The 13,045-nt window shown below is 36.0% G+C and overlaps 1 protein-coding gene and 1 long non-coding RNA gene across 3 annotated transcripts in view; one reads left to right on the top strand and one right to left on the bottom strand.

The window, feature by feature from the left end:
- LOC142601672 (uncharacterized) overlaps positions 1-13,045 on the top strand; it is a 264,842-nt gene that overhangs the window by 63,411 nt on the left and 188,386 nt on the right. The gene's annotated exons all lie outside the window — the stretch shown is intronic.
- The window catches only part of HHIP (hedgehog interacting protein), a 78,155-nt gene that overhangs the window by 48,522 nt on the left and 16,588 nt on the right, over positions 1-13,045 (bottom strand). For both annotated transcript variants that reach the window (XM_075751218.1, XM_075751217.1), the window contains exons 3-4: positions 12,410-12,566; positions 11,434-11,635 (exon numbers count right to left, since the gene is read on the bottom strand). In XM_075751218.1, coding sequence (XP_075607333.1) covers positions 11,434-11,635; positions 12,410-12,566 — 359 coding nt within the window. The remainder of the gene's footprint in view (positions 1-11,433; positions 11,636-12,409; positions 12,567-13,045) is intronic.

Genomic DNA, 13,045 nt, shown 5'->3' with positions numbered 1-13,045 from the left:
TATGAATTGTATTGAACTATGTTCTTTTTGTTCTTTTATTTGTGCCACATACATATTTAACATACTATTTCAAGTGTGAAATTATTAAAAGGTCCATATAATTTGTAAAGAGAATGTATCTCTACAAGCAGTGCAGAGTGTTGCAACTTGCAAAATACTAACTCATTAAACTACAGCAAAAATACAGTTTTGAATGCTTCTGCTGCAAGAACTGAAATTACTTTTAAATTAAGTAATTGATTACACATTTTTTTACCAAGTGTTCATAAATAAAGGGTTTGATCCAATTTTATCTGTGGTCTTCCCAGCCCCACAGACCTTTGGAGAGACATGGATACTGGCTGAGAAATAGTTTTGATTTGTCCCAGTAAAGGGCAACCTACTGGAGGGGGTAAAATCTGACAGAGGTTTGATAGTTTCTTTTAGACAGTTTCCTAATATTCTCTACTTTTGGATTAGTCTGTTGCCTCAAACGTTTGACGTGACATTTGGAACTTCACAGTATTTGGCCAGGCTGTGATCTGTAAGTAACTGTAGCGGCAAATTTGAGTAATCTCATAGGTGGCTTGTTAAGTTTCATTTGATCTTACTGACTTATTTACACATGCACACACATGCTTGTCTGAGACCACTAACTTTTTGCTCTTTCCCTCAAAAAGTCACTGTAGCAATAGTGTCCTGTGATATCCGGGAAGGCAATTATGTGGGAGGAAACTAGCAGTAATGGAAGTGCCAACATTTTGCATTGCCTTTCTTCTAATCTGAAATTCTATTTATTTGAGTAGATCTTTAAAGTGTTCAAGACTTAGTGCAAGCATACCTAAAACATTCTCTGATACTTGATAAGGAGAGTCAATAGTGCTTAGTTACGTCTTCAACTTGACTCCTATGAGGTGTACAATATTATTTTAAATTCATTAGTCACAATTAAGCCTTCCATTTGTAATGGAAAGGTATGTGTTTTCTTTAAGGAAGAGCTTGATGTGATGTCCCGAGAGGAGCTAATTTCCTTCTAATGTGGTTCCTCATGAAAATTGATCACACTTCCAAAAAATTATATGGATACTTAAACTTTAAGTAAGTACTTTTCTTATGTAGTTTGATATAAAAAAAAATTCTCCTCTTCTTCACACTTCAGTGTGACGCAGATCCATTCATCTACTAGCACTTCTGATATGTTGTCTCTGGGCTGTTACAGTGACTGAGAATTTAGCTGATAGGGATTCACAGAATTTTTAGGAATGTCAAAAATATAAAAGTTTTTTGTGATTTACTCCCTCTTTTATTTCTTTTCAAGGCATTCAGTTAGCATAAAAATAACGATTATTACATAAATTAAAGTTGTTGCAATTCAGCTGTAGGGATTGCGATTCAATGCCAGTGAAGATAGATCAAGGTTTTAAAAAGTATCTGCTGTAAATTAAAAACAAATGGTTGAAAGTATTTTGCAGACCTCTCTCCCACAGATTGTATATTCCATTTTCCAAATTAAATCTAAGAGAGAATATTACTTTATTGAGATTTATGGAATAATTTCTTTAAAAATTCCAGCAATATGAGAATGCAGGCAGACACTGACAGTGAACAAAAGTAAGTGTCAGCTACTAAGTGGTTTCATCTTTTGGAGGTTGGGGTTTTTTTTCGGTAATGGGAAAATTAATTATGACTGGATTTTAAAACTAAAATTATATATAAACCATTAAATTAGGGACAGATCATTTGTCCAATTTTAACTGCAAAGGGGATAAAATGGGTGGAAAACATGATAATATACCAGTGCTCCTTTGGAGGAAGTGTTCCTCCCTCAATCCAACTTGCTGATCCTGTCTAAGGAATAGGACTTAAGAGCTTGTGAAAAAATGTGTGTAAGAGGATATAGAGGAAAATTGTTCTGTGGCATCTGGGGGAAGTATATGTAGGAATAGCAGTTGGGCTGTATAAACTATGAAAATATTTCTGTTATTCAATTTTTAGTCTCTTTCAAGACAAAGACATGACCCATTTTCTGTATGGCATAGTACAAGGGATATAATACCAGAGGAAATCACATAGCTAGGATGGACAGGAAAGTACATAGAAGAAGTCTCAAGGACACGGTACTGTTTTTGAGAGCTCCAGTACTTCATGGGTTCCCTGAAGTATTCTAGGACCTCATTACAGATTTTGGGGTGTCCAAGACCTTGAAGGGATGATGAATCTTGGAGCCTTAGTGGACTGTTAAACCTCCTCCCATTAAAGAAAAACATGTGGTTGAAACTGTGTTGGCTAAAAACCATGGAATTTTCTGTGTAATTTTATTCCTTCTTTGCCATTTTGTCTTGGATATCATGATCTGCCTGTTATATTTCAGCAAACGCAATAATTTCCTTTTAATTAGATAATTACCATGTTATTCATTGGTTTTGATCACTTCTAAATTCAGCTTTTGGTTTTAACAAATGCAGTTTCAGAAGACGATGGATTTTTACATTTTTAAAACAGCTAAATGTTCAAAAAGGATTTGTACACATAACAAAATTAAAGTAGGGATTATCTAGCACTGTGTGTGGGATACAGCTATAATCTATAGAGTGCATGGAAAAGAAACTGGCATTCTCAATTGCACTGCACACATCTCAGTAATAACAGGGTATGAGGCATACAATTTCATGGAACACCCACAATGAAAATTATTCTTTCCAAACAGAGAATTGTTTTGGAATAAGTTAGGTTAATTGGCACCATGGGATTCCTCTCAAGGAAACACAGAACATTAAAATCTACACATGTGCATGTAAAATGATAAAGTATTATCTTCTTTCCCCTCTCAGCTCCTCAAATCTAAGACACGCTACCCAAAATCAACAGAAACTATTATGTTTTGTTGATTCAAATTTCCTTAGAATAAACTGGCAATTCTTCATCTGGTCAGCTTACAACCTGAGAGTCACTGCACTGTTCCACAATTGCTAGCTCGGGTATGGTTATCTGGTGCAGTCTCTTACACAAAAATAGAGGCCTCTAGAGATTTTGGCGCATGCTTTTCAGAATTGTAAGAATCTTTATTTTCTGTGCAAGCAACAGAACTGTATGGTGGTAAGATATAGCCTCTTTCAAAGGACTGTTGTGTCCCTTTTAGGATTAGAACCAAAATCTGCAAATGGAGGCCTGCAAATCCAGGCACATTTCACTGTCATTATACAGTCCTCGGATAAAATATTGATTGTATTTTACAGTTTCTGAATACAGTTCAAGTATATTAAGTCCTCACAAAAGTATTATCACCCTCTCAAAAATCATAAAGAACTTATCACTAATGAAGAAAAAAAATCTTCCTTTTCATGAAGAACGCTGAATTCTCATGCAGGTTGTTGTGCTGTGTGCATTGTGTCTATTTCATTAATGTTTAAGGTCATTACAAACAAGGACATTCTACTTGGTTTATTTTTAAAACGTCCTGTACTTTCACATTAGGCCATTTGTACACCTTAGCCATTATTTCTTTCCTAGGTTTCTGCCCCAATTACATCAAGACACTTAAAACCAATTAATTGCGATTCCTAGTGGGCACATCACAGGTGAGGTGTGGCCTCAGAAATGATGTCTGTTGTGCTACAAGCCTGACTGCAGCTCTTCTGACCTCTTGAATGAGTGTCCTGTGACCCCACATGACTTCACATGTAAGTCCTCTGCTGAAGAATAGTCTTCATCACTTCCCTCTCTGCAATCTCCAGGGGAAAGCTGAGGTGTATATTGGTTGCCTTGTCATTTTTGCAACAACATAGACAATGTGGCATTTCAGCTTCTCACCAAAGAGTCTGCCCTTTCATATTCTGAAAGAAGAGTTCCAGGACACCAAAGAATACCCCAAAATATATCACTGTTATATGCCAATAATCTTATTCCTCTTGCCACTCTGCCTGGACCTATGCAGATATCTTAAATGGACTTACCATTGAATTAGCCTAAGAAGTACAGGAGCAAGACAGCAATTAGAATTTACACTCCGCATCGGTGGAATTAATTGTAGAATGAAGTGAAAGTGATATCTTACATGTTCATAACAGGATATATGTCATATTCTATACTCTAACATTGTTATTTTAGAGGACTATCCCTATTCTTCATAGATGGATGGGAGCTTGGTCTGGTAGAACAAAGAGGGCTTACTTTCCAGACATAGACAATTTCCAGTTTTCATAGACAATGTTTCTGAGTAACTCTGAAGAGCTGCAGGCCCGTTAGGTTGAAGAAGGAAGACATTTAGTCTTAAAACCTGGAGAGAAGTACATCCTTCCATTGCTCGCCTTTCCATCCATCAAAATAATACCCTGTATGGGAGTAATTGGTCACAAATTTAGTAGCCACTATAAGTTTGGCTTTCTATGGAACAGAGAACAAAAGATAGCCTTTGCCAACAGTATAAACTAGTGCTTAGTGGAGGACAGCCCAGCTTGCTCTGTGATGTCAAGGCAAAGAAGAAGAAGTCCAAGAAAGTTCAATGATTTCACCCTCATCCGTGTAAGAATTCAGAAAATAAATTGATTGAAATTACTGGACTTGGATGGAAGGATTAGCATGAACTGTGTGAATCGTGGATCTTTTGTCAGTAACATAAATCCTGTGGGTATTGATGGACAGTGTATGTGTTAACTTAGGTCTGTACATCAACGTGATGCAAAAACAAATGTACATATCCACTGTCAAGAGGAATATGTGAGAAGTTTTATCAATGATAGAACTGAACATACAATTCAGCAAATACCACAGACAATCTGATTCTATTCACACACTGAGTTTTAAATAGCTTTTATCACTGGTTTATTGTAGCTTTCTGTAGCAGCACTCCTCACTGAAAAGGTTGCACAACCTATTATAAACTCCCTGAAACATGCTGTGCCAGTGCTGAAGGTAGTGGTATTTTTTTCAATCTTTTAAATTTGTATTTTATATTGAATGATATGAGTAATACGTATTCATGTGATTAAATGTTATGTCGTGATACAAACACGAAGGCAAGTTTCACTACTAATCCTGCATTCCTGCAAAAAGGTGCCTATGGTGACAAGGTGCTCATTTGACCCTGAGAAGCTCTGAGAAGCTCTGGAATAATTGGCTCATGGCAGCACAGTTAGCATATTTAATACCTGACAGTCTACTTTGATAGTCTTACACTGAATAAAGGAATTGTTATGGGTGGAAAATGGGTCTACTGCATATGTGCCACAGCACTCTTCATGGCATCACAGAAGAGTCCTACCTGAATCACTGGATCACTCATGAGTAAGACTTCACAGGACTGAAAGTACTACTGCTCTGATATAAAAACTAACCAACATACAGTAAAGAATATAATTTTTAACTCTTCTTAAGACTATTACTTGGACATTCACTGAGCATACACTTAAAATAATTGTTGTAAGATATTTCTGTATTTTTTCCCTGCAAAGAGAATTGGCTGTAAAAATATTTACAAGGAATTTATATAGGAATATAGCATTTTAAAAACTTTGGGAATTGAAAAAACCCATATAAAACTAGTCTTACTGATTAGTTTGAAATTAAGATGAAATAAAAAGATGATTATGGCTTACGCATTAGGGGAAGTTTCTGTTAAAATTTGTTTCTGACAAGGAAAACCATAGTCTTAGAGTAGAGAAGAAGGAGGTCAAGGATTCTAACTCATATATTCTTAACAGTGATCTCCAATACCATTTCACTGAGATTTGCTGTCCCTCTTCCCTTCCCTCCCCTGCCCTTTCCTTCCTCATAGGCTTTGCCCTTTATCACAGTGTTCCCATGAGATGTACTAAGAATATTTTATTACAAGCTCAAAAAACAAACAAAAAAAATCTCTATACAAGAACAAGTGGTAATTCCGTAAGGGCAGTTTTAATGATACCTATTTTCTAGGGGTTTCTACTCTAGGCATTGTGTGAGGCAAAGTGCAATGGAATGCAGCCGTTCTCACTGGTTGCACAATTTATGACCCTGTAGTCAGCAGATACCAGAGCTACACCAGAGCTTGGTCACAATCAAAAGAGTAGCAATAAACTGAAAATAACTTAAGGATCAGAGATGACAAGCAACTGAACATGAAGACCAACTGCAATTCCATACCTAAAGAGCTAATTCAGTCTGTGGATTTATAAGTAGAAAACGACCATGTAACTACAGGGACTTGATTTTACCATTGGCAGTAGTAAGATGTAAACTTGGCTACTTTGTACAGTTCCGAGGTCCTTCATTTTAAAAGGATGTTGAGACAGTTGAATGATTGTAGGGAAGGACCGCAAAAATGATTTAAGGACTAACAGTTGCAGCCCTAGAGCTACTTAGCTTTTCAGGAAGTATTTTGAGAGGTGATTATAGCATTTAACTCCCAAGAGAAGTGGTAGGCTCTTCCTTTTTTGTTGTTGCCAAATCATACCTTGATGCCTTCCCTTCTGAGCAATACATTTTAGACCAATATATTTTAGACCAATTCATGTTATTGGGCTCAGGAGACAAGAGAGTGAGTGAAAATTGATGTAATAGGTTGTGCTACATTTTATGGTGGCTGCTACTTATCTAAAGGTTTCCAAATCTTAGGAAATAATACAGTTAATAAGATAAAATACAGTCGCAGGAGTAAGGAAATTCAGAGAACTGCTACAGCATTCAGTATTTTTCCTTAAAAGTTAGATACAATCTAACTTGTAATAATAATATAATAATATAATAATAATAACTGATCTTGTAATAATAATATATTCAGCACTGCTACATCTCAATAAATCATTAAATTTAAGTATTTAGAATGTTTTGATCCTTTTTTTTTTTTTCTGCTGAGTGCATTATGAGGTAAAATCCTATTTGCCTGATACTTTTAAATTATTTAATTATTTTGCCTAACTTTTTGACAATAGATTCAGATACATCAGGAGTATTTTTTCTTGATAATAGATTAAGGTCTCCTTAAACGCTAGTGAAATCAAAATATTACCATTGTTAGTTCAATAGCTTCTCATTCAAACTTTCCACCTCTCTTCTACTTGGCAATAGTTTAAAACTAAAAGAAAGTATTAGTAGTGAAAATCAGTTCGAAAGAAAAAACAAGTACTAATATTTTCATTTAAAAATTGTCTTTGCTACATAACTTTGAAGGAACAACCATAAAATGTTGCTCTGTAACTAACAACTCTCTTCACCACAACATAATGGACAACAGGGAAGAGGACTGTTAGGGCTTTTTTCTGGTAAATGCTTATTCTTTTCTTCTGCATACATACCACATACTCAGGGTACTTTGTAATATTAATGGGCACAGGTGATGGAATCAGCATTTTCTGCACTACACTGGGCTAGATATTCCTAACTAGTTGAGCCCAGGTGCATGTCCTCGATTCGAGCTAGAGGTGCATGTCTCACTCATGTCCTTAACTTTGAGGCAAGACTGAGGTGCACAGCTTCCTTCTTTTCACCACATTCTTGAGATAGGGAAGAAAAGGCTGACAGGAGGGACTTGGCCAAGTGCCCAATCTATCCACACATACTACAATACATATGTGGACAGTGTGACATAAAATTCATTGGAGAGGGACACAGATGTTGAATTAGCAACTTCTACATCAAGACCAATTCATGGCTTCCGACAACCAAGTTGAAAAAGAGAAGATCAAAAAAGTATTCCTGCTAACTGTGCTATCAAAGAGGATTAGAAATTGGGAGATATGCAGAGAAAAATTGTTTCTTAAGCTCTTCAGAGCTTTTTCTTCTTCTTCTTCTTCTTCTTCTTTTTTTTTTTTTTTTTTTAATCTTCAGGAATCCTGCATCTAATTTTCTCTTGAGTAGGGCCTCCAGGAAGCACAAGCTACCATCATCCATTCATGGCATCTCTCTCTGTTGTGAAATACTTCTACATGCTTATGCTAATTCCTTCTGAGATACTGGCAACATATAAAATTATCACTTCTCTTTCATTTGAACTCCTTAAAACTAAATCATACAACTGTCAGGAGATTTTACTGCAGCAACAATTTTCAAGCAGAGATCTCAATGACTTCAATGAACATTAAAAGCCAATGGACCAATAAAACATATGCATCAGGTTGTACCATGCTTCTTACTTAATTTCCATTTATATCCACAGACCTTCACAGGAGTGACCAACAAGAAGGAACTGCAAATAATCCTCTTTATGTGCTGAGGTTAGCAGGACCAGTGAAGAAGCCCTACAAGCTCACTCACAGCAACGTTAGGGGCTCCAAATGAATTTCATCAACACAGGGACCATTAGTGCCATTAGAAGAACCAACCAGCATCTTTTTACGAGGGTATATCATGGTTGATTGCTATATAATGCAGTCACCTCTCTTCCTCTGGTTTTGTATATTGCTTTCCTCCTCATCTGACTGCCAGTGCTGTGATGAACGAAATGATGTTAGTGAGATCAGAACTAAAGTCCAGGGTTATTTTTATGAAGGAAATAAGTAATTTCTGTTTCCTGGTTATATAAGCCTCACGGTAGTTTTAAGTATATTCTTTGGAAAATCATTATGCAACAGATTTGCTGCTTTGTGACAATATAACGATTTCATCACTTCTAAATTTCCTCTTTACATTAGAAAAAGAAGATAAAATCAACAACCACTATTTTACTCCATCTATCAACATTAAAAATATCTTATTGATATAGCTGTCCAAAATGCTTTTCAGAGGCATCAATTTAAATTACCTTTCATTCAACCACAGCTGCATAATCATTACTATTATTGTTATTTACTGGATACAGCATATATCTATAAAAGTTTGAAAAAATATTTTTACTATTGTCACTAGAGTTAAGTATTTGTTTGTATTTCAGATACAGACAAAAAACTAACAGAAACTATTTTCAGACACTTGGGTATAAGAGAAAAAATTTTCACACTTATTTTTCGGAAAAAGAATGGTTTGCCTTTGCTTGCTACTGTTGCTCCAAGGTTGGAAAAGAGGTGAACAGTTTTTGTTTACTTCAATGAAGAGTCAGTATGTTAATTCAAGAATAACATTATATCATGAGTCTGTGTAAATGAACACAGAACTCAAACAAGGTAACATGTTACCTTGGCAAAACACTTCACTGGAACATGTGGGCCTAAGTTTGATCACGGATGACTAAACATTCACTGATTTCATTTTACTTTTTCACTTACACCATTGTATGAAAACAATCTGGCATGTCAAGCAAAATGTATTCATAGAAATTAATCCACCTTACACTATAAGCATTTCTTGAGTAGGCACAGAGGACACATTCAGTGATTCTCACACTTTGCATGTGGGTGCGGTATTTTAGATCATTGGGTTTTTTTAATTGCTGCCTGTACACTATCTGCACTGCCTGCTGGAAAATTGTCTATCCATGTAGTATTCTCCATTACTGATTTCTAGTTTTAAAGCATATAACAGGTAAGTAAAATCAAATACCCTTCGAGTAGTATTTTGATGGAATAATTGCTACCGTTGTCACAGTGATGTTGCATCCTTGTAGGTAAAGGGCCATGGACAATGATTATAAGAATGAGACTGCAGGGGATAAACACAAAAATGTTTAAGAACCCTTGTTTTAAAACCACCATTTGGATTATGTGGGGTTTATTTTATTCTATTAATTTATTATTTTATATAATGTACTCATTCCTCAAATTCTTGTACTTTTCCCTTTCTGTTTAAGGGCTGGAGAATTGCTTCTAGGCACATTCCCTTTCTCCTTACCTATGAAGTACTTAAAGCCTCCGTTTTTGGCAGCCTGCATTAAATACTGCAATACAATTATCCCCAGTCACTGAACTGTTGTCTCAGGGAATTCAATTAGACTTTCTAGCTTAGAGAACATCAAATTATTTATACAAAATGTTATAGTTGAAACAGAGTTTAGAGTATTATATGATGGTTAGGGTAGTGAAGACTAAAAAGATCAGGTCACTGATTTAAAACAGAACTAAAAGTTGAATCTGAGTCTGAAGGTAGCTGTTGAGTCTTATCGACAGGCTATTGCCTATTCGGAGGCATGGAAAAATCAGTTTTCCATTTAGCCTTGCCTCTAAGTTCCAGCTATAAAAGTTTCCTCGAGGAAGGTTTGTTTGGGACCGATAGCAGTTCCGTGAAAAGTTTCAGTGTCAGTTTTTCACAAGTTAAAACTATCAGAATCTTCAGTTAACAAATATGAAACAGCCTTATGTTGATGTTCAAAAATACCCCTGATAAGTCTTTTATGTTTTGGTATCTTGAACATAATGGTTACATACAGAGGCAGAAATGGAGGTGTTCAGGAAATCACAGAATCATATAAATTGGTTCTTTTCCTGAAAAAGGTGTCACATTTCATTTCTCTCTCTCTTTCAACACAAACCAGAAACCTCTGAGAAATCCTCTCAGAAAAGACTGTCTTAAATTGGCTTATTTCCCTTATAGCTGAAACACAAAATGATGAGTTAACATGTGCTATGCATTTTAAATCACTGATGTAGTTTGTCACAATTATTATTTAAGATTACTTTGTCAAGAGTATGTCAATATACTTTAAGGCTTTATGATATATAGTCCTGACTGTTCTAGACAAAATCTAATTGCAGTTTAAATTTGCGTTACATATCTGGATTTTACTTTCATTAGCACTCTAAAATGTGACAAGAAAGAATGTGGAACAACGCTTGAAACATTTCCAGAGCGAAATAACCTCCAATAGACTTAACGAGTTTTCTAGTAGTACTTATCCCATACCTAGCTACAATTTCTTACCTCCACCCTCCAATGTATTCCCACCATTGCCCGTTCACTCCCCTGACCATGAAACCCTTCCCATTAAACACAACGACAGCTGTTTTGTACCAACCCACCCACGTGCCTAAATTTAGAGGGTCAGTCACTTTTTCCACGCATCTCAAATACAGGCCGTTTTAAAGCAGCCTCCCTCCAAGGGCAGCTTGTGCCACATCTGAGGTTGAGCCAAGAGGGAGTGAGCACCGCTGCCCCTCTCCCGAAGGTCCCCCAGCACTCCCAGGCCCCGCCGTGTCCAGCTTCTGGAGCATCACTGAGCACCCATGGGTCAGGGGAGGCCCTGAGCCAAACTCGCTCCCGCTGGAATCACAGCAAAACTCGGCTGAATTCAACGGGACGGCAATGACCCCAAAGGATGAAAATACAAAGATAATGCCATGGGATGCGGGTGTTGGATAGTTCCTTCTGCATTTAAAGTGAGGAAAAAATGAAGGGAAAGAGAAAAATGCGATGACAATTATAAGACGCTATGCTTTCCCTTCCTGAAACAAGGAAGTTTTCACCACTTTGCCAGATAGAACTGTAGCGTCTGCTGTCATTACTCTTTTTTAAATGATTTTAATTAAAATCATTTCTGAAAAACGTTTCTTCACTTTTTTCCTCATATACAGGCTAAAATATAAGGAGATAGAGATAAGTGAAAAATCCAACCTTTATTCCACTTTGAACAAGCTTGTGTATATCCAAAAAAGGTTCCTTGAGTATGTCTCCTTCAGGACTGAAAATCTTCACATATCCTTCTTTCTCAAGAATAAAGAGGCGATGGGATCCATCCCCACAATGTACTGCTCCAACAGGCTGCCTTAGTCCACTCACAACCTCCTGAATACAGAAGCAATTGTGCTTGTGCTTTCTAAAAAAAAATTTAAAAAATAGCGAGAAATTTCTTTTTTCTCATAACCATGACACAACAATGTCCCTAAAAGATAAAATGATCGTTCTGCAGTGATGTTAAAAACACAGTTATACAATCCAGAATAAATTATTTGCTTGAATGTATGCAAGCAGATAATACTGAAGGTTAGTTTGAAGTTCACTTGAGCAAAATTTGATTTGTATACAAGAAAGAGAAAATTAATTCATCTTAGACCTGAAATGCAGAGGAATAGGAGAGAAAAATTTTGGTAAAAAAAGAGAAAACAATTTATAAATGCAAAATTTCTACTGTGCAATAAACAGTAAATTCTAGCAATTTGACAATCTGGCTTCTAAACCCCATTTTAAAATAATGACTTATGATGGGACAAGCTAATTATTTTCACAATGAAAAATACATGAATGAAATAAGTATTTTACTAATAAACTTATTGTAGTTATTTAATAATATTAAATTCAGGTAGAAATGACTTCCTAGAACTATGTATGATCCACAGGATGGACCATGACCAAGATCCACAGGGTGGATCAAACCAGGATTCTAACACCTTTTCAGCAACACAAATATCAAATGGTACTGAAATATTGAAGCTAATGCAACTTTCTCTTTTGACGTACACTAGCAGCAGCAACAGTAACATCTGGAAAACACAGCTGCTGAGCATAAGCACACACTGAGCTGTTTCACTGTGAAAACCACAGGCTTTGCTAGGGGTTTTTTTCAGATTAAACAGCATTTATCTTTATGAACCTGCTGATCTCTTCCTCTTTGTCATATTCTTCCATGTGGTCCAGGGAGTTAGAAGCTGGCCCTCGCACTTGTTTTCTTGGAAAATCTGGAAAGCATACACCACCATCTTTTCTTGCATAGTAAAAGCAAAACTCATCAGCTGTAGTTTGGAGAAAACCTTAAAAATGCAAAAGAGCATACAAATATTTAGTGTGTTGTCATGTCTGCAGTTTTATGCCATCAAACTAATCTTTAAATAGATTATATATTGAGTGGAAAAAGAAGTCATTTTAAACAAAGTGCTATCTGCAAAAAAGGCCTGCTCTGAATAAATACAAATTACCTTTTTTTAGTTTATTCATCTGTATTTCTATTAAACCTTACTTTCAGTATGCTTAAATAAAAATACCAATTCATTCAGAATGACACTACAGTACACTCATTAAAAAATTAAGAGGCAAAGTTCAGAGTCGAGGCTGTGATACGCTTTTCCCTGATTTTAACGCTATTAATCAAGTGTAGTATCTGCTGTAAAACAGCTTGAGCAGCTTTCATTTAACTTTTTTTTTTTTTTTTAAGTGACTTGTCCTAGTAAGAATTTCAGTAAAGACTTTGGTAAAGAGACATGCTGTAAAGACTTTCTGGAATGCTGGCAGC

The sequence above is a fragment of the Balearica regulorum genome, chromosome 4, assembly GCF_011004875.1.
Source record: "Balearica regulorum gibbericeps isolate bBalReg1 chromosome 4, bBalReg1.pri, whole genome shotgun sequence".
NCBI lineage: Eukaryota > Metazoa > Chordata > Aves > Gruiformes > Gruidae > Balearica > Balearica regulorum.
The sequence above is the reverse complement of the archived record's forward strand: the minus strand, read 5'-3'. Positions and strand labels throughout refer to the sequence as shown.